At 39.9% G+C, this 27,164-nt stretch overlaps 2 protein-coding genes across 2 annotated transcripts; both read left to right on the top strand.

Moving 5' to 3' along the window:
- Nucleotides 1-1,550: 1,550 nt before the first annotated feature.
- Nucleotides 1,551-20,868, top strand: RB195_012387 (uncharacterized protein; the record flags this gene model as incomplete). The annotated part of the gene is made up of 54 exons (XM_064194209.1): nt 1,551-1,607; nt 2,937-3,065; nt 3,125-3,304; nt 3,793-3,858; nt 3,915-4,040; nt 4,104-4,276; nt 4,449-4,527; nt 4,600-4,699; nt 4,998-5,212; nt 5,273-5,437; nt 5,561-5,683; nt 5,760-5,872; nt 6,031-6,174; nt 6,337-6,517; nt 6,580-6,694; nt 6,779-6,879; nt 6,934-7,059; nt 7,798-7,913; nt 7,995-8,082; nt 8,140-8,308; nt 9,141-9,282; nt 9,340-9,577; nt 10,277-10,379; nt 10,443-10,511; nt 10,960-11,087; nt 11,190-11,348; nt 11,505-11,613; nt 12,114-12,193; nt 12,258-12,424; nt 12,478-12,586; nt 12,645-12,755; nt 12,811-12,897; nt 13,661-13,730; nt 13,852-13,998; nt 14,071-14,255; nt 15,731-15,825; nt 15,918-16,068; nt 16,380-16,469; nt 16,537-16,686; nt 16,760-16,918; nt 16,987-17,082; nt 17,234-17,323; nt 17,459-17,515; nt 17,857-17,940; nt 17,999-18,184; nt 18,246-18,383; nt 18,482-18,547; nt 18,611-18,719; nt 18,798-18,930; nt 19,094-19,165; nt 19,239-19,302; nt 20,261-20,362; nt 20,536-20,676; nt 20,740-20,868. The coding sequence occupies 54 exons, from the start codon at nt 1,551-1,553 to the stop codon at nt 20,866-20,868; spliced, it is 6,582 nt and encodes a 2,193-aa protein (XP_064051792.1).
- Nucleotides 20,869-22,447: 1,579 nt separating this feature from the next.
- Nucleotides 22,448-27,156, top strand: RB195_012386 (uncharacterized protein; the record flags this gene model as incomplete). Its single annotated transcript, XM_064194208.1, has 12 exons — nt 22,448-22,579; nt 22,686-22,747; nt 22,881-23,013; nt 23,746-23,912; nt 24,611-24,688; nt 24,760-24,873; nt 25,579-25,680; nt 25,741-25,825; nt 25,910-25,967; nt 26,029-26,168; nt 26,783-26,844; nt 27,102-27,156. The coding sequence occupies 12 exons, from the start codon at nt 22,448-22,450 to the stop codon at nt 27,154-27,156; spliced, it is 1,188 nt and encodes a 395-aa protein (XP_064051791.1).
- Between the last annotated feature and the right edge of the window lie 8 nt (nt 27,157-27,164).

The raw sequence follows: 27,164 nt of genomic DNA, 5'->3' as shown, positions 1-27,164 counted from the left end.
TCGTCCGCTTTGTTTTGCACATCCTGTCATGTCCATAGTAGGCATCTATCATTCCTTAGCCCCCTTGTAGTTGCTCTACTGAAGTGGTCAGTTTCTCAGTCGTATTGATCAGTATTTTGTACAATATTGATCGAGATGAGTCATTTGCTGGGATGCTTGTACATCCAGCGATTCCCAAAGCAATGACTCCTGAAAATAGCGCGCTTAGACCGCATGCATTGCACGAACCTTACTGTTGCAGGTCCCACTTGGACTAGCATTACCGTACGCATTGCGATTAGTGCTGTGTAGCTCTACATTGTTGTTTCCGCTTTGATCAACTAGTGTAAACAAATCGTACAGTTGATGGAACTTCTGTATAAGTTTGTACCTGCTTGCATATTCTGCTCTGTTGAAGGATTAGGAGCGTGGGAAAATAGCTGCAGTTGTGTTCACTGAAGAATTTAGTGGTGAACTGAGGAACTAATTGATATCATCCGGAACTTTTCGTTTGTTCTGTAGTATGATGAGGTATCACTACTTTAAATCTGCAAAATAGACCGTCCCTTCGACAATTTTGCAGCTGCCGAGTACAAGCGCCTGTTCTCATTCAAATACCTCATCCAATCCTGAACATGGAGGAGATACAGATGATATGCGAGGGAATTAAGCTATTCTGTAGTCGAAATATGTTGGGGAAATTAGGTTAGTGGAGGGTTCTCTTTTTTGTTAAGCGCGTATGAATACTGTTTTTTTTTCTTCTTCATTATTTTTTGAGTTTTCCAAACATGATGACTGTATATAAACGCTATGGATTTGTATTAGAACCTACCTACGAATTTTATGACCCAATTTACTGTCGCTGGATTATTATATAAGGAGCAAGTACGGCTTTTGAATAGAGGTGAACTCGTACGAACGTTGTGTTGTCGAAAAGAAACCGTGAAATGACACAAGCGGTCCTTAAGAAATGAGGGATTCAAAAAGCAATATCCCAAGATGCCCAAGAATGGAAAGACTTCCTTTAAATTCATGTTCATCCATTTTGTGTAACACTACTGCTTCATTTTTGGTGTTGGCCAGTGTTTCAGGATGTATGAGGCCATGACGAAATGCTAACAGAAGTCTTTGTACACTTGGAAAAATCTTTGCATTCTTAGGAAATAGCTTCTTGAGTGGATAGGGGTTATCTTTCATTAGATTGTTTGAGCAATGCAGTAGGTTCACTTCGAGGATGCATATTGAATAAGTTGATTAAATATTATTGGTACTGAAAAGAAAGAACTAGAAGATTCTGGAAGGAATCTGGCACCCACTCATTTTCCGACAACGTAACAGATTGTTCCAAACACATAACTCCAATTTTTGCGAGTTGCTGTTTCTTTATACTTATATACCTTAGAACTATTTAATATCACGAATAAGAACTAATCCACCGAATTTCCCTGTTGTTCTTTATCTTTTCTTCTGCTTTTTTTTCTTCTGACATCTTATTAACGTTGTGGCCTTAAAACGAGTAATTCTTTCTTAATATCATTAAAAATAGACTTTCTAGATAAAACAAAAATATTATGGACATTTCAACGACTCCGTGGTCTGGATGGGAAGATGATGAATCCGATTCAAAGGTGATTTGGTAATCGATTATTTTTTGCTGATGAAGGATTTGATTTGAAACCGCGCTCCATTGCGAATCGTTTAAAGGAGGCGTTGCACTGAGCGCCGTTTCTTGCATTACAACTCCTTGTAATGTGGGAAACGTGCCCAGTATGACACAATATTGAGAAAAACAGAATGGTAGGACAAATCCTTGGAAGAACTACTGCAAATGAAGAGAAAAATTCTTCAAACAAATACAAACACACGACAACTATAAACCGAACAGAGAAAAGCACGGACAATTAACCTGATGCAATGGATCTTAGCGCGGTATTTGCGAGAAAAAATGACCAGGTGCCCTGATTTTCTTTGATGAACATCATCGTGTGTTAATCATGGTTCCGCACATCAGTGGCAAAAAAAGACCTATGGACAGAAGGGTTTTGGGGAAAAGTATTAAGGGAAGAGTGGACTGCAGTTGTTTCGAGTTGTTACAATTCAACTCAAATTGTTGAGTAACAGGTCTTCAACAGCTTCATTATTTCTAAGAAACAAGAAATATCGCTTTTAGATGAAAATTCGCTGATATTCGATAGTGCTTATATCAGAGAATTGACTAAAAGAGCCCACCACCCGATTCTGTTCCATAAAAAGACGATGCACTTGTTCGATAAAGTGTAGGAATGACGAAGTCATTGTCAGCCTTCTAGAGTAAATGATAGATTTTTTCTGTCAATCGAAGTCCTCACCTATAGGACATGAATGCACTTCCGAGTCGGCGTAAGAATGTTGAGATGAGGTACTTTTTTTCTTGTTGAAGATCTCAGAGAATATTTCTAGTAAGAATTCTCAAGTTTTTCATGTTTTGTCCATTCTTTTTTGCCTGGAAGATGTGATTCAGGTGGAGGAAAAAATAACTGAGGTGGAATTTCTTTGCAGTTTTCTATTAGTTACCAGATCTCGTAGAAAAAGTTTGTAGTCATCATAACTCAGTTGTAAAAAAAAAAAACACACAGCGAGATTGCTCAAAATTATATGGAAACATTTTTCCGTCACCTTTGTGCTGAAAACGAACTTGTTTATGGTTACTGTTCATCAATTTTTGCAAACACTGCTCTACGTTTAAAAAGAAGCTTTCAACACGGTTGATTTTACAAGAGAGTTTCGTGTTCAGTGAATTCGGCAGAAACCAGCGAATCCTGGTAGAATCATGTAAACATGAAGAATATTTGCTTTCTATGTCGCAAAAGAAAAGTGAGATGTGTGCGATCAGAGAATGAGGATGCAATTTCTTTTTTGAATTCTTCAAACCGTTTGTTTCTTAGACTTTCACTGAGCTCATAATTATCCGTGCTTAGGAACGCGTACGTGAGCAACTGAGTGAGATGCGACCGCGCGAAAACGGAGATGTAGGGGAGGAAAATGAGCGGAAACAGGCACCGAAAAGGAAAAGAGGAAGGCCCAGGAAAAATGCCGATGGGATGAAGGTATGAGACGGCATATCGTTGATGAATCGTTTTTTTAGTGCTTGCAAGTCATCTTTCAGAAGCCACAGGCAAAGCGAAGAAGCCGCGCCAAACGTGACAGCTCTGAAAGCACTGGGGATTTTAGTGTTGATGATGACGATATAGAAGACGAGGAGGAAGACGAACTAGAAGAGCCCGAGGACGATCCTAATGACCCGGAATTTGAACCAGGTCGTAGGACTAGTCGGCGACAGCGGAAAGTAAGTTCATCTTCTTGCAAATAACTTTCATTTTTTGGAATCTTTTCCCAAAACACCAGGATTTTCACACATATAGTTGGGTAAAAACGACATGAAGCACGGCGCGTAAGCGACTGGACTCGAAGGGACGCGGTGGAGATTGCAGTTGGAACAACGAACACGAACGCGAGGTGGTACAATTGCGAAATCCAGAATGACCGCCGATAGTAAAGTTCCTCACTCGATCCTGACTGCTACGCTCTTCCACACCCCTCCGAGCCCAACCGCTTACGCAACTGCACTGTACTTCATGTCGTTTTGACTTCACTGTATCCCTTCTCCCTCTCCTTCCAGTCTCGGTGTGATCTTTTTTACGGATCTGGTTTTACGACTTTTTGGTTCTACTTTGCCCGGCTTGTCTCTAACCCTTGGTTTTCACATGAAATATTGGACGGCGGACTAATAGTCTGGATTTTGATTCTTTTATTTGCTGAGATTCTTTTTTCCAGCCTGTGAAAACTTACAACACGAAAGCCCTCTTAAGGGAAGAGATGTCTAAGGCAAGAGAATCATTTGTAAGTTCCTTTCTTGGTGGTATAAATTAGTGTCTCTTCAGTTTCTTGCTATTTAGAAAGGCGCAAGCCGTGGTCGAGGACGACCTCGTGGTAGCAATCGAAGAGCCCCAGATTTGAGTTTCCTTGATGATGATAGAAGATCAAGTGTTGGTGATGCTAATGAGTACGAGAAACTTCTACAGGTACAAAAAAAGACTAAGAGAGAATTTATGGAGGTTGTCTATTCTGATTTCTTTTTCTTTAAGCAAGAAGTGTCCCTATATGAGCAACACCTTCCAACACTTCCACCGGTGGTTCCTGTTCCAAGCCAGAGGTTATACGTAGTTCGAGTTGACTCAGTTGAAGCTCTGGTAAATGCTGGTGCAGGATTTCGTCTTATGACTAGCTGTGTGACGGATGATATGATGGTCTCACTTTTGTAAGTGTTACATTTCTAACCATTAATTTGCCTTAAAAAAAACCTTAGTGCCATGCCATACCATGCCATTTTATGCTATATCTGTGTATTTTTTCAATGACAGAGAACCACAGTATGATCTTGCAGCTTTTAAAAATCTGTTACATTAATCCTGTTAAAAATAGTTTTTCAGCCACCTCACTACGGATAGATACTTTGTTAATAATAATGCTGAAGATGTAGTGCAACTTGCCCAAGTACTTCGACATGTGGTTGGTTTCTAACACATGTGTAATTTGATTAGATCATATTTTGACATTCCTATCAACTGTTTTCATTTTTAGTGGAACCAGTTGCCTTTAAAGAAGCGCCTTGCGTGGGAAAAAGCGGCACGTAAAGTAGCTTTGGAAAGTCATACTGAAAGAGATGATGGATGCTCTACAGGTAAACTATATGATACTTCATGCTAATGCTGGATAGATGTAATATCAAGAAGTTCCCCCATATCATAGCGTATAGTAATGAAATTCAAAGATTTCGATCTCGATATCATTCCTGAATTCCAGCTGTTGACTGTAAATAGTCTTTAGCTCATACTTTTGAGATATAAATCTAGTTATTTTATGTCTTTTTATTTGTTTTCAAACCACATCTTCACCGTGGTTAGTTAGCTCAGTTACTCCTATTTTGTTATTATTTTGTTGTTTCCTCGTTATTTTATTTCTCATCCGATGTGTTGCAGAAGATGAGAATGTGCATGTACGGAAAGATGTCATGCCGGTGCGAGAATTTCCATTTTATGTGAAAGACGACCACAGTCAGCTCCCCAGCGACAAGTCGTGGCGTTTACAAGCAGTGAATGGGCCGGCCATTGCGGATATGGCCCGGAAACAACGACCAATTGAAAGCTCTTGCTGTGATGTGCGCGAGACCTGGAAATCATTTATCAACGTGCAGGTTGGCATACTTTGTCAGTTTTGTTTGTTTCTATCTCTTATTTATGTTTTCCTGGTTCAGTCTCATCTGTTGGCTGGTCACTACACCGCTATGTTTTATGCGTGTCATTTTTGCGGAGTATTGTATCATTCGGTAGAAACACTCCTCGGACACGCTGACTGTCCAAGGTGGACGAGTATGTTGCTGAATCAAATGGTTAAAGGTGGAGGGAAGCAGATTAGAAAAGTGAGTGGGATTATCTGGGACAGATTTTATGTGAATTTGTCCATTTGCTTGAAGTGCGTTTCTTGTAGAAGAAGTACTTGCTGTTCTAAGTTCGAAGACGATGCTTTAATTATCAGTTTTTAGGTGGAAATGAAGGTTGCTTATCTTTTCATGGTATGTACAGACTGCGGGTTATGGTTACCGATACGAGTTAACTATCCACCTGATCGACTTCCGAAAGCATGGTGTTTCTTTGCTACGGTTATGGTGTGTTTTTGATCCTGTTCTTCCTTTCAATTCGTTCCTCCACAACTTTGATTTGTTCTGATGACGTGGTTCTTAGGAAAGTCATTCTTGTAAAAAGTTGGTACCGCTGATAGTGTATATGGCGGATAATATGGATATGCCCTCCAGAGATGCTCGTCTTCTCGTTCATTTCGTGCCTTCTTTTCTAAAGTTAGTTCGATCCAGTTAAGGAAATTGTAGCTCCTTGTTTCGAATTTCACGTTCAAGTTCTCAATAATATTTATTACTGATAGTATTTTTAATTTAGATTCCTCTTAGCAGCACCTTTTTAGTGCATCCCAACATTTTCAGAATGACTATTTTTGCAGGGACTTTCCGATTTCATGTGAAGAGTGCCAAATCGACGCATTTCCCACTCCTGATGAGATGGATATGCATTTCCATAGAGTTCATCACATAAAATTTAAATGCACCAAATGTGGTGAATGCAGTGGCACTGAGATGTACCATAAGTAAGTACAAATTGGTTGCCTTTTTTTCAAATTTATTTCGTGGAAATTCCCAATTTGTTCGAAGTCTTTCCTCATCGGAATGAAAAATTGGTTTATCTCATTTTTTGTCCTACCTTTCTTAACAAACTGCTGATAATTTTGAAGGCATTTCAACACTTTCAGAGCACATCTCGCATCACATTTATCTGACTCTCTGTTACTTGCTGACTATTTACGTACAAGTTGCACGTTTTATCCACCACCACATTGTCGTGGACCGCCAGTGGTGGGTGCAGACAGGCTCACTGCTGCTAGTGGAGGAATTTCCACAACTCTAACTCCTTCCCCGCTGGGACATGATTTGGTCAGTCATGCAACACAATTTTGACGATTTTCACTTCTGTTTATATTTAAAAGTTTTTCCAGATTGATCACTGTGAACCCTTAGTCGAGCAGAAGATTATGAATTGCATTGACAACGCTAAAGTGTCCACAGCTTTGTCAGAGGAAGAAAGTGAGGAGGAAGAAGACAATTCTAGGCGTAAGCACTTGCGTTCGAGTTTCCTACTTTCTATTGTGGTCACTTGTTACTTCTGATTTTTCTTAACCAAAACTTGTTTTGAAGAGCGGCCTGACATGGGATTTGAACAATATGAGTACAGTGAACTAGAAATTACACACGATGAAAAAGAAGCTAAGAAACAAATAAATGAATACTTTCATAAGGTTAGTCCCGTTAGTCGAGCCCTATTTTCGTCCTGCTGTATGAAGATGTTTTAGATCAACGGCACCAGTGATCCTGATGACGCTGTACTAGACTGGCGTACTAGGGTGAACAACTATAAGAGTGTTGTGGATATTCTGAAGAATCCCGTCAAGAAATCGATAAATTTGGCTAAAGCACCGGTGAGTCACAAGATCCTCATCTGATCAGTACATCATAGTATGCTCCCTAATTTGTGGTTAGGATTTTTTTTTTACTATGGACGTCTTTTTTATTGCATTTATGGTCTGAATAGAAATTTTGGAAAAGGATAGTTCTTTCAGTATTGGGCCTAACTTAAGTCTTTTCCTCATGGTTTGTAGGGGATAAAACATGAATAAAAATATTCTATCAATGTTCACATATCAGTCCTTTTCTCTACTGGGGTGGTACGGGTTTCGGCCGGGTAATGCCTATACGGGGTGGTAGATTGTGGCGAAGAGGGTGATTCCAGTCATCTCTCCCTGTATCAGTGTAAGCGGACTACCTCAGGCGCTGTTTCTTACGACGGCTTCTGTTGCAAAGCGCAACCGTTGCTACCCGTCTTTCCTGCGAGAACCTATTCGGACAAATCGCAGGAGTGGCGGGGCGCAGCGGTTGCGCATTGCAACAGAAGCAGTCGTAAGAAACAGCGCTCCGGAGTCGTCCGTTTACACTGATACAGGGATAAACGGACGGAATCACTCCCTTCACCTCAATTTACCACCCCGTATAGGCGCTACTCGGCTGAAACCCGTACCGCCTCAGATTCGTGGGGTGATGCCTTTAAAGAACAGAACGAGTTGGGAACTGAAAAAAAAGGTTGGGAAAAATTCTCTTATCAACGCTATACGATAATGTTGATGAAATATTCCGTTTCAATTTCATTTCTCTCCTTTCAGGAATCGACAGGTTGCGACGTGTTTGCTGACATGTTAGTTGCGAAATTCACAAAGAGAATTTCGCTACCGATTTCAGCCTGTATGGAATTACTATCAGGAAATTTGTTTTTGAGAAGGTATGCTTCAAAAAAGCTTTTATACCTCTTTTGAGTTTGTAGCCTTTTAATTTATTGTTTTTTAAATGTCTGTCCTTATAGGTACATGTACTGCACCGCCTGTAATACCATTCTCGCCTCTCAATCTGGAATTGATGCCCACAGCAAATCGAAATGTGGAGTAGAGACTGTAAGCAGGATTTTTCAATGTAAACAATGCTAAACCAAAGGGACTTCTTTCTTTCAGCTTGTCTCATTATACTGCCCACCGGCTCCAGTTTATTCGGAAGTGGAATGCCCAAGTTGTTCAGCCACCTTATGCTCGATATCAGCTTTTCGTGCGCATATGGCGATAAAACATGGAATCTATGTTGAGTACAAGGCTGGAAACCAAATAGGGTTACTATCTGAAAGCAGTGAGTCCCACACCTCCGTTAATTTGAAATTTCAGTTGTAAATACGTGACAATAATTTCAAAGATACCAATGATTTCCATATTATGCTCAATATACAGTTGAATGGGTGCAATAATACCTTTTGCTGACATCTGTTGTCCAACGAACGTTCATCTACTTTGGAAATTCTTGAGGTCAGGGTATCGAGAAGCTGACGACGTTGGGGTCTCTTTGAGCAGACTTAGGGTTCAGAGTGTAGATTACGAGTATGAACGTGGCACCACTGAATGGAAAATGGAACTGGAAACGGTCTTTTTTCTTCTGAGGTACGTGAAAACCCATCACCTTCGTGTACATGCCTGGTTTCCTCAGCAAACTGTTCATTGGTTTCACTTGAACAGGCTGGAGAGGAAACCTTATTGATTTCCAACCGCTCGCTTGTCTATGCGTGCACAAGGGTGGAGCGTTTTCACGTCCGTTATAGGAACAAACGTTATTTTTCAGAATACTCGTAATCTACACCAAGAAATTTGACCACAAAGACCTCAACATCGTCAGATTCGTGATACGCTCTTAAAAATAAACGGACTATGGTTTGCGCAACAATAAAAATCTGTCTATATCGTTTGTGTGTAGGTTACAGTAGATCTAATGCAATCTTCACTTTTTTGCAATACCCTTGTAGTCTTACTAAGTTCATTTGTTAGATGAATTATTAGAGTAAGTCGCTATCATTTTTCCACATGCATCATTATGGTATCGGCGTTGACATTCTACTTATTACTTTTGTTTGTTTGTTTGTTTGTCGATAATCCCACGATTTCGAATTCCCATTAACCAGATTTCATTACAGGTGCCAGCTTGCAAGATATTGCCTCACGATTCCCTGACATCAGATCAGCAGTGGCCCGTGATACGGACAGTGCCCTATGGTTACGTTATGGCATACTGCAACCAAGGTCCCACTTTGACATGCAACTCAAACTAGCTAGAAAGTGCGACATTCAGTTTCCTTCTAATCTATATTCCATCCCGAATGTGTTTCCTTTCAGAGGTATAAAAGTGATCGGTTTGGATCGAAAGGAGAACAGAACGCCTAGTGCTGCTTCTCAGGCTTCACCAAAGGTTTCTAATCGAACACCGGTTACAGTCAGACGCACCGCTTTCACATTAAATGATAGCTTGCCGCCCGTTGGTATGGACAGGAGGGACGATGCCGCACCAGCACAGGCGTCTGCACTAGCTCAAGGAATCAATCAGCACTATATCAAGCCGTTTGTCTTGGTTAATGTGAGTTATCATTATTAATGTTTATTTATTTATTATTATTTATTCATAGATCTGTTGCTGAGAGCGATGTTTTTATTCAAACCCTACTTTTTTGTTCATTCTCTCCTAATTTCGTTATTTTATTGTTTTTTTTTCTACTGTATGATGGACTCACTCCCATTAAACGATGTCATGCGCACTTAGAAAAACTTTCGTTTCTATTTGTTCCTATTTCTACCCACGTGACTCTGCACTAGGCATGTAAAAGAATGCAGTCAAAAAGTTATGAACAAGTTAATATTGAATAAATGGATAAATAAGCAGTTCTTTTTTCAATATCTGTAATAAATATAGATGTAGAAAAAAGTGAACTGTGCTTTCATCTTGTTCTTTGACGAAAGGAGATGCTGTTCTGGCATAGATGAGCAGAAAACCTTAGAATTCTTATTTTACTTGTTGACAGTTATTTAAAGAAATAATAAGTTTTGGAAAAACTACAGAAAATTAAGCTTTTAAAAAACTGAGCTTATTTAATCACTTTTATTTTTTCTTGGATTTGTCTTTATTTATTAAAAGGTTCTTAACGATGAGGTTACGCCAAAATTGCTATTCCGAATTTTTCAGTAATGGATAAAGAGCCGATGAAGGGCTCATTTGTACTGAACAAAATTCGGTTTCGTGTGTTGTTTCGTCAAACTGGAAAAAAATTGGTTGATTCAGAACATGCTGCGATGTAAATTCTGTGCTCATCAAACGAACACCCCACAGATGATGAGAGATCATTTACAATCTAATCACGTGTTAGTGTGTAGAGCATGCGGAAGTGGGTATTGAGCGTTGTAATTAAGCTGCGCTTGACACCGACAACTCATTCATGGTTTTTCAGACGGATTCGCACATCGTGAAGCTTTGACGCGGCATGGAAAAATGGGGCGCTGCTCTATGTTTTTCAAAGGTATGGTTGACCACTACTTCGAGTGTATAGGTTTGACAATTTCAAAGAGGAAATATAATTGTAGAAATCGTTATTCGAAGGAATACGTATGTTGATGAATGTGAAGTTCTAAGTTGTTAGTCTCTGAAAACGGAGAGAAGTTTCTGATTGCCAACTTACTGTCAGGTAGCACTAATAGTTTACGAACTCACCAGCGAACCCTGGTGGTCTGTAAGGTTTTCTTGTGAACCCAAAAGGTCTGTACCAAATTCCGAAAAGTGGTGGTAGTGTTATGGAAGTGGGTACTAGTTGTACTGCTGCTGAAAAGGATCTCACGCTTACACTTTGCTCGCATACTCGCGTAATACGCGGTGAATTGTGACAACAGAAGGAACGGCTTAAATGCAGGAAGGAACCATAACGAACGCAACTGCAGCTACAGATTGCTTGAATATTTTCGTTGATTTAGACGCATCGGTGAAACAAATTTCTGCTGATTGTGGTGTGTGTAAGAAGAGGATGTCGCTGGCCAATGCGTATCTTCACCTGTTTCGTGAACATCTTAGTGCAGTGATGTACGGGACTGTATCTGGTCAGGTGAGGATCCTCTTCTAACAAGGAATCAATGAATTTGAAATTGAACTCTGAGTTTTTTTTTTTGTTGATATTGTTCATGAGACTTATACTTTGTGTTCATAGGTATACCCCGAACACTTAAACCTTCATGTTGATGAAAGTCTGGCTGGAGTGATCACATTACCAGTGAAAGAAGTCGCACCGTATACGTCGTCCTCCAACGTTGATTCGCATAAGGATCGAACAAATCGTGAAATGATGGTCTACAAACCACCCAAAAATGTATGTTTCTTTTAGTTCAGACTGAATATCTTATATGAAAAGTCATAACCTACTTTATATGCAAATTCTATACTGGAATAGTGTGATGGAATTTTAGCGCGGACTGTTTATCAATTTCTTTTTTTAGCTGGAAAGATAAAATGAATGTAGTTGCAGATTCTCTGCTCATGTTATCTCTGTGGTATGCAAATGGCCAGTTTTGAGCAGTTGAACCGACATTTGGACAAACATGTTGAAAAATGGACGAGGTGTCCATTCTGTACTGGTAAGTCGCTTTCACAAATGTTTTCCTTTAGAGGTTAATCTCTCCGTTAAAAGAATCCAGAAAAATAACACAGCCAGTCCTGAAAAAAACCTGCCGCGATGGATGAATAATGAATGATCTGGTCGTGGTTCTGCTTTTTTTCTTCCTGCCTACACATGACTGTGTATCATGGGCAGTTTTGGCTAATGGAATCAATAATTCGGCGTTTTTCGTAAAGAGATCTCATACTGTACAATTTTTGGCTAGTGTATTGTACGTCGCTATTTTGTGCACAGTTACCCAGCTTATTTCTTCTAATTATAGTAGGGAACGTGCTTTTCAAATGGAATTTTTCGAATTACACCCTTTTCACATATTACTTAGCCGAAATCTATTATCTTATTTTCTGATCTATCTCGACAGCACTAGTTTCTTTTTTATTAGGTCTTCGAAGCAATAAAATTGAAAAAAAAAACTACTTGCTATGGTTAAAACAACCAGAGATCCAAATATTTTTCCAGATTATGTTCCTATCGCTAATCACGAAGCAATGAAGACACACCTCAGTCAGAGACACATGGAGAAAAAGGATGGGAACTGGGTATGTACTACGAAAACGTCATTTCATAGCTTGCAGTTCTTTTCAAGAAGATATTGCTCTGTAGAGCTGTCGATATTGCCAACGGATATTGGCTCGCGGCAGCTACGCGCATCTACTCTATATGTGCACTCAAACACGCAAATGTGCGTTATGTCGCGGAGAACAAACCATGAAGAATGCTGCCGAGATGACCGTACATTGGACAAATAAACATCTAGACATACTAAGAAGGTAATACCTAAAAATCAGTCTATGAGGGACGTCACGAAGTTTTATATCTGAAGATTCCAATGCTCCGATTGTGGAATGACGTTCTGTCACGTAGAGGATTACTGGGGTCATCAGTGCCGATCCCACTTCATGCAGCAAAAGTGCAGCTGCGGTTTTGGAGTAGTAAGTTTAAGTTCACGATTATTCTTCATTTTTCACAGCATAATTTGCTCTATTTTAGGTGTTCTCGTCTCGTACTGCTTTCCTCCTGCACTTTGGGATGCATATCGATGAAGCGAGCATGATGTGTAAATTGTGCAAATTCAAATTTTCTTCCAGAGTAGCGTTGCAGGTCTGCAAATCTTCTTTTCGTGGTATGTGAAACGTAAGAGGGATTTTCTTTTAAGAATCATCGTCTTTCGCATGCAATCATGGTAAACAGCACAACAGGGCGGCAAATGATCATTCTGGATACGAAACTTGTTGTACCAGAGGTGGGTTGATTTGGATTTTTGTCATTCCGTCTTCACTGAGATCTTCTTTTCTGTTCTGAGTTAGTGGCCCAAATATTCAGTACCTCTAGGAGTTGTACGTATTTCCTAGAGGTAATGAAAATTTGAGTTGAAAACAGTAAGAAGGTCATGCAGTTGGAGCTATCTTATTGGTAATGAGAGTTTGCGTTGTTCTTGAATCCATGTCAGTTTTTCGATAATTAGCAGAGTGGATATTAGATGCTACATTTTATTTTTACTTTCGTTGATTTCTTCTTCATACTCGATAATTCGACGAGGTGACTTCGATTTGTTGTTTAAAAAAAATCATTTAAATGATCCATCTTTAGAATTCCTGGGAATATATTTGATTCTACAGCCATATTTATATTATTATTGCTTATATTTATTTATTTTCCATCTATTATTATTTATATATTTGTATTATAGTCACGATAGCGTTTGATTCAAATGTTTTATCTCAACTGCCTTTACTATGCCGTATTTCAATTCGGTTATTCCTGATCATGTCTCTAGTGTAAAAATTTCATAATGCCGTTTTTTCACTCTATATTTTTTCAACGACTACTCCTCACCAAATCTCATTTCTCCTTAACGATGTGAATTAGCCCAGGTGCAGTTGCGGAGTTAATGTATCTGCACATGGGCGCCCCACTTGTTGCGAGAAAATTTCAGAACTACATTTCTTTTATTTCAATTTGTTCACTTTGAATGATTATAATTCAAGTTGATTCATTTTTTGCAGTTGCCGGGTGGAGACGAAAAGAAGCCGAGACGCTCAAAGGAAGTTGATTCTCTGATAGAGGAGAAACGATGTCAGTTTTTAATTTCCGTTTTCGTGAACAGTTTAGTACATAAAACCGTCTTTAATTAGTTTAATCTGAACAATATGGTAGTGTTATGTTTGGTTTCTTCCCTACTTCGTTACTCTTTCAGTAAACGTGGATATAACTCTTGTCATGCGCCATATTGTCCGCAAAGTCTGCGAATCACTCGGCGAAGCATACGATCAGCCCAAAGATTCGCCACCTCCACCGGAGCATCTGGCTGCTGTTGATAACGACGACGATATCATAGAGATTGGTCAGTTTCTAGTCAATCCACAAAGCCACAAAAATTTCAACAGATATTGATAACTTCTAGAATTGTTTGTAGATAGTCTTCGTGTTGACGATGACCTCGTGGGCAGTGGAGAGCCATTAACGCATGCTCAACAAACAGCTCTTTCCGCTGAGGTGCGCGTAGAAGCGGCGGACAATGTTGGAGATGCCGGTTCTGGAATGCCTGGATACGTTGAGGATGATGATGATGAGGGAGCAGTGGAATTCATTTCGTCCGAGGTGAGCTTACCGGCGCCGCTTGTTATCGAACTGTTTCTTTACGTCCTCTAGGTAGGTAGCACTGAGTAGAGGTCCTGCAACGTTTTTTTTTTCTTCAATTTACTGGTGCACTTTTAAAGATTCCGGTGGTTTTAAAGGACTGTTTCTCTTGTCGAAGTCACATGTAAATGTTGCTCGTTGGCGTTCCTTAGACCGACAAACACGAAAAATATTTCCTTGTGAAGTAATTCTTGAGGAAGTCATACCATAGGGTTGCCAGGCTTCCTGTTTCTTCTTCCTTAAACCCAATTGTTCATATTTTCTCTGCGTTGAAGCGTATCGAAATCCACATTACTTTACATTCCTTGATAAATGCAACAGCGTCGCCGATCGGCGGTCTCTTTATGCTTCCGAAGGCTGTAGGTTTCTGAAGCGTAGGTCAAAGCAGGAGGAATAGTGTTGTCGAAAGGCAGAACTGGAGCGGGATGTCCTTAGTTTTCTTCGCTACATATTCGATTTTTTTTGTACGCTGTTCGAGGCATTCGCTTCCCTCAACTTACTTTCGGGGTGAAATCACGTTTTGCCTTTACCGTTGTCTCAGCTCGTTCTTATTGTTAAATCGATTCTTGAATATTCATAGACCGCGTGTCTGGAGTGTTTCCATCAAAACTGTCTATCGAAGCGAAAAATTCGTAGTTGAACTGTGCCCTTTTCTCTTCTTCTCACGTGATTAAAATCTTCCCTTAAAAAAGAACGAGAGTACGATCCGGTACAGAAGCTCGAAGCAACCGAAATCCGTATGAAGTTCTGCGCGCTTTCCATATGAAAGTGGCAGATCTCTACTTCTTCATCGAATCTAAAGATCTATCTAGAAATGTGAGAAAAATCACCGGTGGATGTTCATTAAAAAAAAACAGTAATGGATACTGCAGAAGTCAGCAAAAATCATGTGATTTTAGTGTTGGCGAGAATGTGGGTTGGTTCCGAAGAGAAGAAAAGGCTGACACGTAACACAATGCGGAAACAAAGAATATCCGTGAAAAAATAATAACAAAAAACAAAATAATTAAAGCATAAAATAATACAAAAAAAATGATAACAAAGTGATTTTTTTTTGCTTATAGCCAAATACAAAAAATTGTCTATAAGCAAAAATGTGCATTCTATGCTTTTTTAAAGCGTAGAGGATAAAGTACAAGTCGTTTATTAGTCGCCAACGCGATACACGTATGAGTTCGCCTGCAGTTCAGCATCGTTTAAGGTTTTGTGAACCTCAATCGATACAGCCATTCTTTGCAATGATTTACAAGCCGATGTATTGATCTAGTGATTCTATCCTCTTAGGCATATCCGTAACCAATTTATCGATGCTCGAGGGGAAAAAAAACTTCGTTGGGATGGTTTCGAATAATCCACCGTGCGGTAGCAGCCAAACTTCGTTATACCCCTCCCTGCACATCTTAATACACCCTTTTCTCAGAATTCTTAAATTTTAGAGCAATCAGAAAGCCGAAACAGGACTTCCCGTTGTCAAAGAAGTGCATGACGTGAATGATGACGATGATCTGCAAGTGGTTGCAGAAGTAGAATAGTGAGTCGTTATGCTTTTTAAATTTTAATGTTCTATAAATCTCTTCAAGAAACTGCTCCCCTATTTTCTCCTTGATTTCTAATTCGTTGCAGTGCCCCCGGTAATTCATCAGCAACGTCAGCAGTTGGTCGTGAAAAGAAATACAAGTGCTCTCGATGTAGTTGCACATTCATAACGGCCCATGCCGCAAAGATACATGAAGACACTTCTCATAGTACCGATGCGGGCGGTATCTGCGATAAGGTCAGCCAAAGTTGTTGTTGGGGGTCTAGTCGCTTTACCATCAGAACGAAAGTAAATTTTGTAGCGTTTCTACTTTATTTAAAGCACCTGTTAGAAATTTCAGCGCTGTAGAAAAAAAAATCGCGAAATCCCATATAAAATACACTCATAATTACTAATGGAAGTATCATCGTAATGCAGATCCTGCTTTTCATCCGGTAACGTGGAAATTTCTTGTGGAAAAAGGGAACGGCTCATCGAAAAGCTGTCATTAAACTTGGCACCAAGTAAATCTCATAGAAAAGGCATAGTTATGTAGCTGGCTATTTTAGGTTTTCGGAATACCACTCAAAGGATTCTTCTTTGTGTGCAGGAATTGTTGTGCTGCGTTCGAAAGTCAACAGCAGTTCAAAAACCACAGAGTTAGTATTTCTGCTGTTATTGTTTGAGATACCTTACTTTTATACATCTGAGTAGTACAAATTTAAGTTATCACACGGTCCCACCGGCTCGGTTTCATGTGGTGAGTGCTCCGCAATAGCCTACAATACTCCTTTATTCGAGCACCATAGAAATGCTCATGCAACCAAGGATCGCCTTTTCTATGGATGCAGCCAATGCAGCATGATGTTCCGAACGGTAATTTGTGGACTTTCATGGCAATTTGAACTTCATGAGAACATTTTTAGAAGTTGTTTTATGTTATGTTCAGGACGCGCGCCTTATGTTTCATCTTCGCGAAGCTCATGGCGTTCCACTTTTCTTCTTTTGTAAGGCGTGCCATCTTGGTGGTACACACGAAAGGACCATTTATGCTCACGTTTCTGTGAAATCGCAAAGATGTCGTCAGTTTGGAATACAAAAGAATTGGGTGAGCCTTTATTCGAAAAAAAAGTATATATGAGAAATCTGTAACTAATTCATAGCAACATATTTCAGACCAGTGTAATGACAATAGGAGTCTGTCCAGCGAATGTGCTTCATTATCAGCCGAAAAACATTGTTTCACACGAAGTCATGATGTCTCGTGGATCGGTAAGCTTATAGTGGAAGAGTGCTTAATTGTGAACTGAAGATGCATTCTAAAGCTAGATATTCCTTTTGCAGCAGTCTTACTGTCTATTTTCGGTAATTTGGCTGCAAATTGAAACATTACCAGACAAAACAGCGATAAACCAATTTCTAGGTTGAGGTCGTGGTACCATCAGAATGCTCGCACCGATCGTTTTTGGCTCCAACCGACTCGTTGATAACTTGCAGAGAATGTTTTTGTACGGTATGTGTTAGACTATTAGCTTTTATAATACTGTGTTGTACATTTTTTTTTTCTTACTGAGAATAATTCTGTAGTTCTTGAGAGTGTTACTAGACATTGTTTATTTACTTACTCTCTATTTTTTCCACTTTCTAGATGACAGCTGCTTCGTTCACAGCTGCAGAGGCGTACAGAAACGGAGGCGTTTCAAAGGTGAGTCATTCTTCCTCAACAGTGGCATTGTGAGCTGATTAAAAACTACCAGTTTTGGAAGACGAACAAAATTCGTTGTTTGGCGAAATTACGATATTCTGTAAAGGAATTAGGAATTTTCTTAGTTCTGTATTAGCGTGTGTGAAACGTGAATTGTGTTCATATTGTACAAATAAAAATACAGTATCATTGTCTTTGAATTTTGGTCAGGTCGTCTCTTTTCCAAACCTAGGAATGGAACTCGTTTTGAAGTAGTAACCGCCCGCAATTGATGTCGAAAATCTTCCTTAGTCTAAATCGAATCCAACTCTAATTGATTGCAACTACGTGTGTGTTTTCAGGAGCTAGCTATGTCACTTGATAACGGAGTGGACTTCCCATTCTTTTCAGTTTATGATCAGAAGCCTTGTGAAGCTGTTCCATCGGTGAGCACTTTCATTTTTGCCGTTGTTTTCCTTGTCTATCGTTTTATTCACTTTATAGACTCCCGGACGTGCGATAGCTCCCAGACCTTTGGAAACTCCATCATCATCGTCTCATCTTGGCAACGGTGTTAGGAATACTGATTCGCCTAGAATAGCAATGAGACCTCCACAAACGCATGCCAGTTCGACTAGAGTTGCTGCTGTTGCGCCGTTGATGAGCACGAGAGGGTCCCAACCACTAAAAGTAGACACTCTTCGAACATTCGACACTTGTTGTTTGAGAATGCAGGATACTGATTGTTTAGCGTCGTTCGACTGCTAAGGGTAGTAATTCTGACGTCATCACACTTAGCGACGACGAACCGGGTCCATCAACTGCAAAACGGTTGCCACCGCCTGTACAGAAATGTAGACTGAGCGACGGTAACGCTCTGAAATGCAAGGTTTGTGGTTTTTCGTTTACATTTTGGAATTCTTGAAGATTCCAATGGTATACTTCTTTTTAACTTGATGTTTGTGTGCAGCATGCTTGGATTTCTAGGTTTGCGACGCTCCAATGCCATCAGCACAAATTTTATCTCTGCATGAGCTACACAAAAACGGAATGGTCAGTTTTTTGAACCCTACTGTCAAAATTACAAAGTATTGCGGAGAAGACAACCTCCTTTAGAAATGGTTCTGTCTGGATTGCGCGAGCGCACAAATGGATGAGGTCGAAGCGATGAAGCACTACTTCAGTGTGCACGTTAAAGTTGCTGAGCAAAGAGCCATTGAGAGAGGTAATTTGGCTGTAATTTAGCCTTGTGATGTGTTTACCTCTATTTTCCATTACAACGGGTAATAAAGGAATGTTTCAGGTCAACTGTTCCGACCACTCCACTATGACCTCCAATGTCCATTCCCAAAGTGCCGAGAACCGTTGTCAACGCTTACTAACCTGCGCATACACATAAATAATAAACATCGAACTGAAACTGCGTATACGTCAGGGTTAGTATGAACAGAAGTTGAACAGTGTGGATTCAACTTCTTTTTTTGTTTTCTTTTGATCTGTTTGATTATCAAAGGAAGATTGTTAGTATTTCAAGGAAAGTAATTCAATATCTCTTCACCCTATAACTTATTTTGAGATCTTTGTCCGTACTTTTTTTAGTGCATGCATGTTCCGATTCTGTTCACCGTTTGCAAAATCTAAACATGACGGACAACATTCAACATATGAAAGGTATTTTTTTAAAGATTCTGAATTAGATTAGGCCAGCTATCGTTTTAGATTCTTATCATTGTTTTTCTTTTAGTGTGAATGGTGTTGAAGGGACATGTTGCCCACTTTGTGGAACGTTGAATCAGTGGAATATTCAGGTAATAGGTTTTGGATGATTTGATAAAGTTGATCGGTTCTTTATGCGATTTTATGTTTTCTGGTTGTCGTAAGTGCAGTCGCTTAAAAAAAAAAAACAAAAAAAAAACTTGGCGTTATAAAAACAACCCACGTGAACTGGTGTTTGTCAGTGTGCTGGGGTCACTACTTACACTTTGCACACAACCACTGTTTACACCATTATTCTTATGTCGTTTGAATCCAAAATATAATAACGGAACTCAGAACTGTGAAGCAAACGATTGCCGAGTATAATCGGGTCAAAATGATTTGAGTTCACCGTCGCAGTAAGTATATCTAAACGTCTTGAAGTAGAATGTTAGTAGGTGAAATAACCTGAATTCTGGTGCAGTTAACGTAAGAACGCAGCGTTTTGGAGCTAGTGGTCTCCAGTCCGATGGCAGCAAGCGAGACCTCCATCCCGATTGCAACCGCTGGCAACACTGCGAAACTTCGAGCGCAGCCGCTTACGCAACTGCACCAGGGTCTATGTCATTTTAATCTGACTGTAAGAACAAATGCTGCCATTCTCATATCACATGTGCAATTCTCAGCATAACGAAGATAACGTGTCGCGTACATAGTGCATTTTGACTAATGTTATTGAAGTAAACACTATCATGGTAAGAACATAGCTAGTGAATTTCAGCAATTAGAACACTTTTCTGCATCCTACCAGCTTTCTCTTCTTGCCCTTCAATAATGTACAAGAAATGTCTGATATTTCCAGGCCATTGCAAGACTTTTGCTTTTGGTGCTCACAAATTTACAAATTGAGGAGAAATAAACAAGTTTTCTCGTACAGTATTCAAAGTAGTAGCTGCCTTCAACTGACTAATTTTGCAGCGTTCCTTTGATTTGATGATAGACCTAGAAATGATTAGATTTTTGCAATGGAATAGGACTTCTGAGATTTCTATGCATGTTTGATTTTCTTAGATGCCTGGATCAACATACACTATGAGTCACATAGCTGTTCATGGTCTCCGCCGATACCATATGTGCCGCGACTGTTTTGTATGCTTTAAGGGCGACTACGACGTGAGTTATTACCATTTCTTTTTACTTCGTTTCCCATTTTCTATGCTGTTTTGTCAACGAAGACACTTTGATGTCTTCTCATTACAAAAATTGCAAAAAAAAAACTGATTTTCTGCGAATTTTCTTTTACAATTTTAAAGTTCTTTGTTGTGAATATCGTTCTTTAATTTCAGTGCGTTAGAATGAAAACGCACTTCGAAACCACTCATTGCACTACGATTCCCAAAACGAACAATCGTGAACTGTTGTGTAAGCTGTGCAGAGAAGTCGTGATGAAGTCACATCTTGCTGATCATGTTATCGAAAAACACTTGGTACGTTTTGTGCTTACATGTTTCCAATGAGATTAGCGATATTCGCTGAAGAAAGTATTTCAGGTGACCGGTTTCAAATCGCGTGATCCAAAGAACCAAGGCAAACTGATAGTGAAGACCGGAGCAGTAACTCGTCGTTTTCTTGGTTTCGATCGTATTTACCATGTTGGTGATGATTCTGACATGGACTAACTGCTAGTGTACTTTCTTGCCATAGTTTGTTTTTTGTTTACTGGCACTCTGACCTAGCGTCAATTAATTCTTCCCTTAGATTGATATTACTTTGTTGTCACTGTATAATAGGTTGTTTCGATCATTTCCATGTTACTGGTGAGGACTGTTGGAATTTTCTCGTACGAAAATCACTCAAAAGTGGAACTATCTAACGAGAAAGTTACCAAATGGGCTAATTTTGTTTAGGAGAGTACGGTGATTTTGAAACTGAACTAGTTTCCCCTTTAATCCACTCTTTGTTGTTATTCGTTATTCATTTTAAAAATCATTCTGATGTTACGCGCGTTGTGAAGAAGTGTAGTAGGTTGCTTTATTGGACCTTCGTAATTTTTCGCATTTTTACCTTTTCCTGCAGAAATCTCTTTTTAAGCGTATGCGATTGTACTATCAAATAACGGGTGTCGTTTCAATGTATATTTATGTTCGATGTTTTTAGAAGTTGTGTAAATCTCCTAAAGTAAAGGGTTCTTTTTTCTCGGTCTAAGAAACATTCTCTTAATAACATGTTAGTAATAGTGATCTGGCAGATATCTAATCTAGGTTAGAAGTTACGGTATGCATCATGGTGTGGTTGTAAAATGGAACACAGCCGTCTTTTTTATGGCTAAGAGGAATTCTTTAAAAAAAAAAAGCTAAACGAATTTCACTTGCCTAAATGTTTTCTTACTGAACAAACAAAAATGTGTGGAGGTGAGAAGGTTGCGATATTAGTTCTCGCTCAAATCGGAGTCAAATCGTATTGGAGCGTTTTCGAAGGCCCTTAACACAACGTAACAACTTCGAAGTCAAGTGATAAATTCGCACGTGAAAAGTTTTAGCACTTGAACTCTCTCACACAGATTTTATCAAAAATCAGATTCCCATTTGTGGGCGTTGAATATCCATGAGGTTTCCCCTAATCGTGTTACGATGGATGCAGACTGTTTTGGCAATTGCTACTCATGCAATTAGCTGTCAGTATGAACCACAACGTGTACGTGGATCCCTAGCAACACAAGTCAACCGTAAGTCAGTAGAAGGCAAAGAGGATTGGACCGCGATCTTCGATATTTCCGTGATCTCCACCGAAACTTATCTCAAGCTTTTTGCGGGGCTTAAGCCCACTTTTAATCCTAAACTTATGATTACACAAAGTGTCATCCACTTCGACATCCTGAAGCTGGGTCAAAACGACTTAAAGGCATCACTCCACGAATCTGAGGTGGTACGGATTTCAGGGGGAATATTCGTATACGGCAGTATATTATGGAGAGGAAAGTGATTCCGTCCATTTCTTTCTAATTACCGTATGAAACGGCACGGAAGATACGGCATCGGGCGTTCTGGCGCACTATATTCTACAAGGGGTTCGATTGGAGCGCGCCAACCTTGTCCTAAAAACCTCAACAATTACGAGTCGCACTGCAAAAAAAAAACGCGTTTGCGCATCCCTAGTGGATTGATACGCCAGTGACTTTATCCTTCTTTTATAGATATGTATGGATGAACAAGAGTGACATTCATTCATCGACCACCTTTCTCGACCAATGGCTGGAGAATGAATTGTGGAGAGCTGGTAATAATCATCATTCAGAAAGTGATAAGGAATGAGTATTTATATGGGTTCGCTTTCGGCTATTTCTCATTTTCAACTTGCCGTCGACCATACAAGGATATGGGAACGGAAAGAGTTGGTCTTGCTAACTGCTTTCCTTTCACAATTCTCTGCGCTTAGCTTCCTTCGTTCTAATGGTGGAGAGTTCAAAAATTTGGGACTACTTCCATGAATGATTTAGAAAAAGAAAAAGAAGAGACCACTTATACCAACCGGTGAAAATGTTTGTTCTCCGAATTACAGGTAATTTTTTATTCACGAAAAGAGAGTCTAGGAAAGTTTTAGTTTTTTTTTCTACAGAAATGAACTCTCTATAACTTGCGCAAAAACTGAGAATCTTATTTTGCTCCGATAGCGTCCATCACTGCTTTTACAGGTATAAAATCGTAAATCTTCTTGGATCGGGCGGATTTGGCGACGTCTACAAAGTTCGTCAAAGTGAAACTGGCCAGTTTTATGCGCTCAAAACTGAGGATGTCGAGATTGATTCGAGATTGAATCGGTTGAAGGTATGACATGCTACGGTGAAGTGTTCTTAGCAGGATAATTCTCATCCTGTGGTTCCACCGATAGTTTGCCAGGACTTATTGTGAATGTCTGTTACGACTTTGTGAATGTCTGTTGTGACTTTGTGAATGAAAACTGGAGGTAAGAGTAAACAAGTGGTCGATAGACACTCAGAATCACTGATAACATTATAGTCGGGTCAAAACAACATGAAGCACGGTGCAATTGCGTAAGCGATTGCGCTCGAAGCGATGCGGTAGAGCGTGGCGGTCAGGATAGAAGTGGGACCTTTCCCAGCACCGTATTTCGCTACAATTCGCGATGGTTCCACCTCGATCTCAACCGTTCTTTATTCCGCACCGCCTCAACTACAAACGGTTACGCACCGTGTTTCATGTCGTCTCTCCCTGCTATAAATTTGTGCACTTAGACGGAGACGAAAATAATAAGTCAAAAATTGAGAGGACTTAGTAGTGTTAATGACCAGAAACAGGAAGAAAAAGAAGGAAAAGAGAAAGGGATGTTAGAACAACAGAAAAAAAATCCTTTTGGGCATCGATCCTACCAGTGTCTGTGGAGTCAGCGGTGGTTTTCGATTGTTGGCAGCTCACGGTAAAACTCATGATCTACCCTGCGACTTAATAGTTTGTGGATGGTACGAATATCCAGCGATGTTACGGTGCCTTGTTCTAACCTCCATATCATCCCTTCATTCACATAAAGCTAATGTTTAGGTGGAAGCCACAGTGTTAGGCGCTTGTGGAACAGCCACATACCGTAAGCATTTCCTACGCCTGATCGATCGTGGTGTGACACCAAAGTTCAAATTCATCGTGATGCCTATTGTTGGTATGAGTTTGGATAAAATTCGGCGGGAAGTTCTCAATGGAGCACAGTTTTCGTTAGTTTTACTAGTTAGGATACTGCTTTTTCTTTTGTTTACTTGTAATGCGAGTGAGTAAACACGGCCTTCTCTATTAGAATTCGAACTCGGGTCAGAAAAGAGACAAAAGTGGAAATTGTGAGGAATGCAGTGCTCATAGAAGATTCTGACGTATGATAGAATATATGCACTGGCACGTATAAATTCTGAACTACTCGCTGACGATTTCGAGCATATAAAAAGCCGCTGAGTAGCTTCTGCATAAATCCATCAGTAGTACAGTAAGATGCAGCACGGAGATCACGAACTTTTGACCGACCGAACTACACCGCGGAAACGCTTCGCTCTGGGACCAGTCCGTGTGCCGCACCGTTCTCATATCCTATTTTTCACGAAATCGACTGCATCACTGCAAAATTGACCGCGCAATATCCGATAAAGTCTGGTTGGGATGGGGCACTCAATTACGCCTTTATTTCTGGAAGTAAGTAGCTAAGTCAATCGGCGCTCTGAAACCTAAGCATTAGTCTTAGAGGATCTATGACATGTAGGATAAAGCTACTAAGAGAAGAAAGTGAGATAGAGCTTCCAGAAATAAGAGTGAGTGCCCTCCTCCGACTACATTTTTGACTCGTTTGACAGTTTGACTGTTTTCTGACTCGGTTCCATTTTCTAGCTATATTCCACCGTCTCTTTCCTGATTTGTGGTCTTTCAGTAAACAAACTGCCATCAAAATCTGCGTCCAAACCTTAAACGCTGTACGGGATCTGCATGATATTGGATTCTTACACAGGTACACACTTATTCGCACCTCGGAATCCTGTATATTCACGTTTTTCTCATTGTATTTGATTTTCGTTTTAGGGACTTGAAGCTTGCAAATTTTGCAATAGGAATCGACAAACCATCACATGAAACGATTTTTATGCTCGATTTTGGGATCGCTAAACGCATTGCTGGTGATGATGGAATTATTCCGTGAGTCCGAGCACAAATTTCTCTTTGGAAATATATTCGTTAAAGCAAAAAAGGTATTTACTTACAAAAAATTTGTCCCGTTATGAGTGTCCTCTAAATGAATTCTTGTAAAGCTGTGAACCTTACCACTGTAACTGCATATATGATAAGTAGCATGTTTTATACTTCCCTTCTTTTTATCTCAGTTACCTCCTGTCAGCTCCAGCTATTTCCTGTCAGCTCCAGCTATTTCCAATTTCCCTCTCGTTCGAGAAGCCTCACTGGAAATTTTTGTTTCCTTTGTCGCTGTGTTGCGACGTCACACGATCGTCGGCGTGAAGTCTTACTGTGGTGATTAATGGAACAGATATGTTGGAGAAAGATATATAGTAGGATCATAAGGTCAACTAGGGAAATTAGAAAGTGCTATTTCCAATGGACGCGTTGCGGTTGCTTCCTACTGCCGTAAAACCTATAATAGGATCAAATAACAAGAAGCACGGCGCGGTTACGTAAGCGGCAGCGCTCGAAGCGCTGCGGTGGAGCGTAGCGGTTAGTTTCGTGGGAGAACCCTTGCTAGCACCCTTCTTCTTTGCAGTTCGCAATGGTCCCACCTTGATCCCAGCTGCTAGTTCTACCGCTCGCTTCCGCTTACGCAATTACATGGTCCTTTTTACTGTACTATATTTGATTATTACACAGTTCCATTAACGCCACCCATCTTAGAGAACCACGTGAAAAGGTAGCATTTATGGGGACTAGACGATACGCGTCACGAGCCTGTCATCAAATGAAGGAACAAGGACGTAAGGATGATGTGGAATCCTGGCACGTCCAATATGAAATTGAAGATTTTCAAACTTTGTGGTAGTGACAGCTTTGATTAAGGTGTTATATGATGTTAGACATCTTCGACGAGAAATGTATTCCTTGGCGAGATGTTAAGGACAATGATGAAACGCTGAGGATGAAGGTAAAAGTTCTGATTCTAACACTTGTACTATGTAATGTACTGTATAATGGGGCAATTGTTTTATTTTGATTTTTTTTTGTTTAGGATGATCTAATGCATAGCAGAGATGATTTATTCACAGAGGGTGAGCTGAAACCTGAAAGTGAGTGTCTCCCTTGTATTCAGTTTTCAATTATATGATATTTAATATTATCCATTGTTAGTTAATGATGTCTATTTGTCTATTCCAAGAGAAATGAGTCTCATTTTTGACTACATTAACTCTCTTGTGTTCGAAGACATGGTAGATTTTGACTATCTCCTGGATATACTTGGACGCATAGTTGAGGTTAACCATTGGAAGGTATGTGTAATTATCTTAACTCAAACCTTTTCAAGTTCGTGGAATTTTAACGTTCATTCCACTTGGAAAAGTGATAACATATGAGAGCAGCATCGCAGTAGAGGCGACTTGAGGCTTGATAGAATTGCGTAAACAGTTGCGGTGATTTCCGATTGGAGCTAGTGAGATGGGACCGTATTGCGGCTGCGAGACGAATAATCCCATCGGGTCCCATCGCCTCACTTTTTGCGCATTCGGTTACGCAGTTTCACCAGGCTTCGGGTCATTTTGATCTGATTATAAGTCTGACATATCGCTCTTGGCTATCACTGAAGTCAGTGAACAGCTTTTCGATTATTTTTGATCTTTTTCTTTAGTCCCTTTTTGAGAGGATAGAAAATCCTGTACAATCATGGGATTGTTTATGTAGTGTTACATGATTGTGCCCGTAGATTAATTCCGTTCAATACGATGTCGATTCAGCGGCATACGTGGCCATGCGCTTCTTAGACTCCGTTACAGTTGCCCACGGAATGGTTGTAGTCTGGCCAGAAATCCATTGAAAATGCTAAGCAGGCTCTATATGGACATCAAAGATGTGCTGTCTGTCAAACAATGATTATTCCAAATTCCAGGTGGACGAAAAAATGGACTGGATTCCAATATTTATCAGTAAGAACATGTTTATGGAGAATGTGTATGTTTCTTGTGTTCTTCTTTTCGTTTCTAAGAATTTATTTCACCTATGTCCTATTTGGTAATAAATTCAAACTCGTAGCATTACAATTAGTGATACGAGGAGTTAGTTCTCAGTTCCACAGTTGACTGACTCCATTCCTAATGATTATCTGTATTCATGTTGGTGAAACTAAGATTTACTTCAAAAAATTGACACAAATAGTAACTACAAATCCACATGTTGTTATAGCAGTTGTAATCATAGTTAATTTTCAGCGAAGGCGTTACGGCAGAAACACCACAAGGTGCTCAGCCTGCCGCTAAGGCATGATCAATTTC

Source organism: Necator americanus, chromosome III (assembly GCF_031761385.1).
Source record: "Necator americanus strain Aroian chromosome III, whole genome shotgun sequence".
Classification (NCBI taxonomy): domain Eukaryota; kingdom Metazoa; phylum Nematoda; class Chromadorea; order Rhabditida; family Ancylostomatidae; genus Necator; species Necator americanus.
The sequence above is the reverse complement of the archived record's forward strand: the minus strand, read 5'-3'. Positions and strand labels throughout refer to the sequence as shown.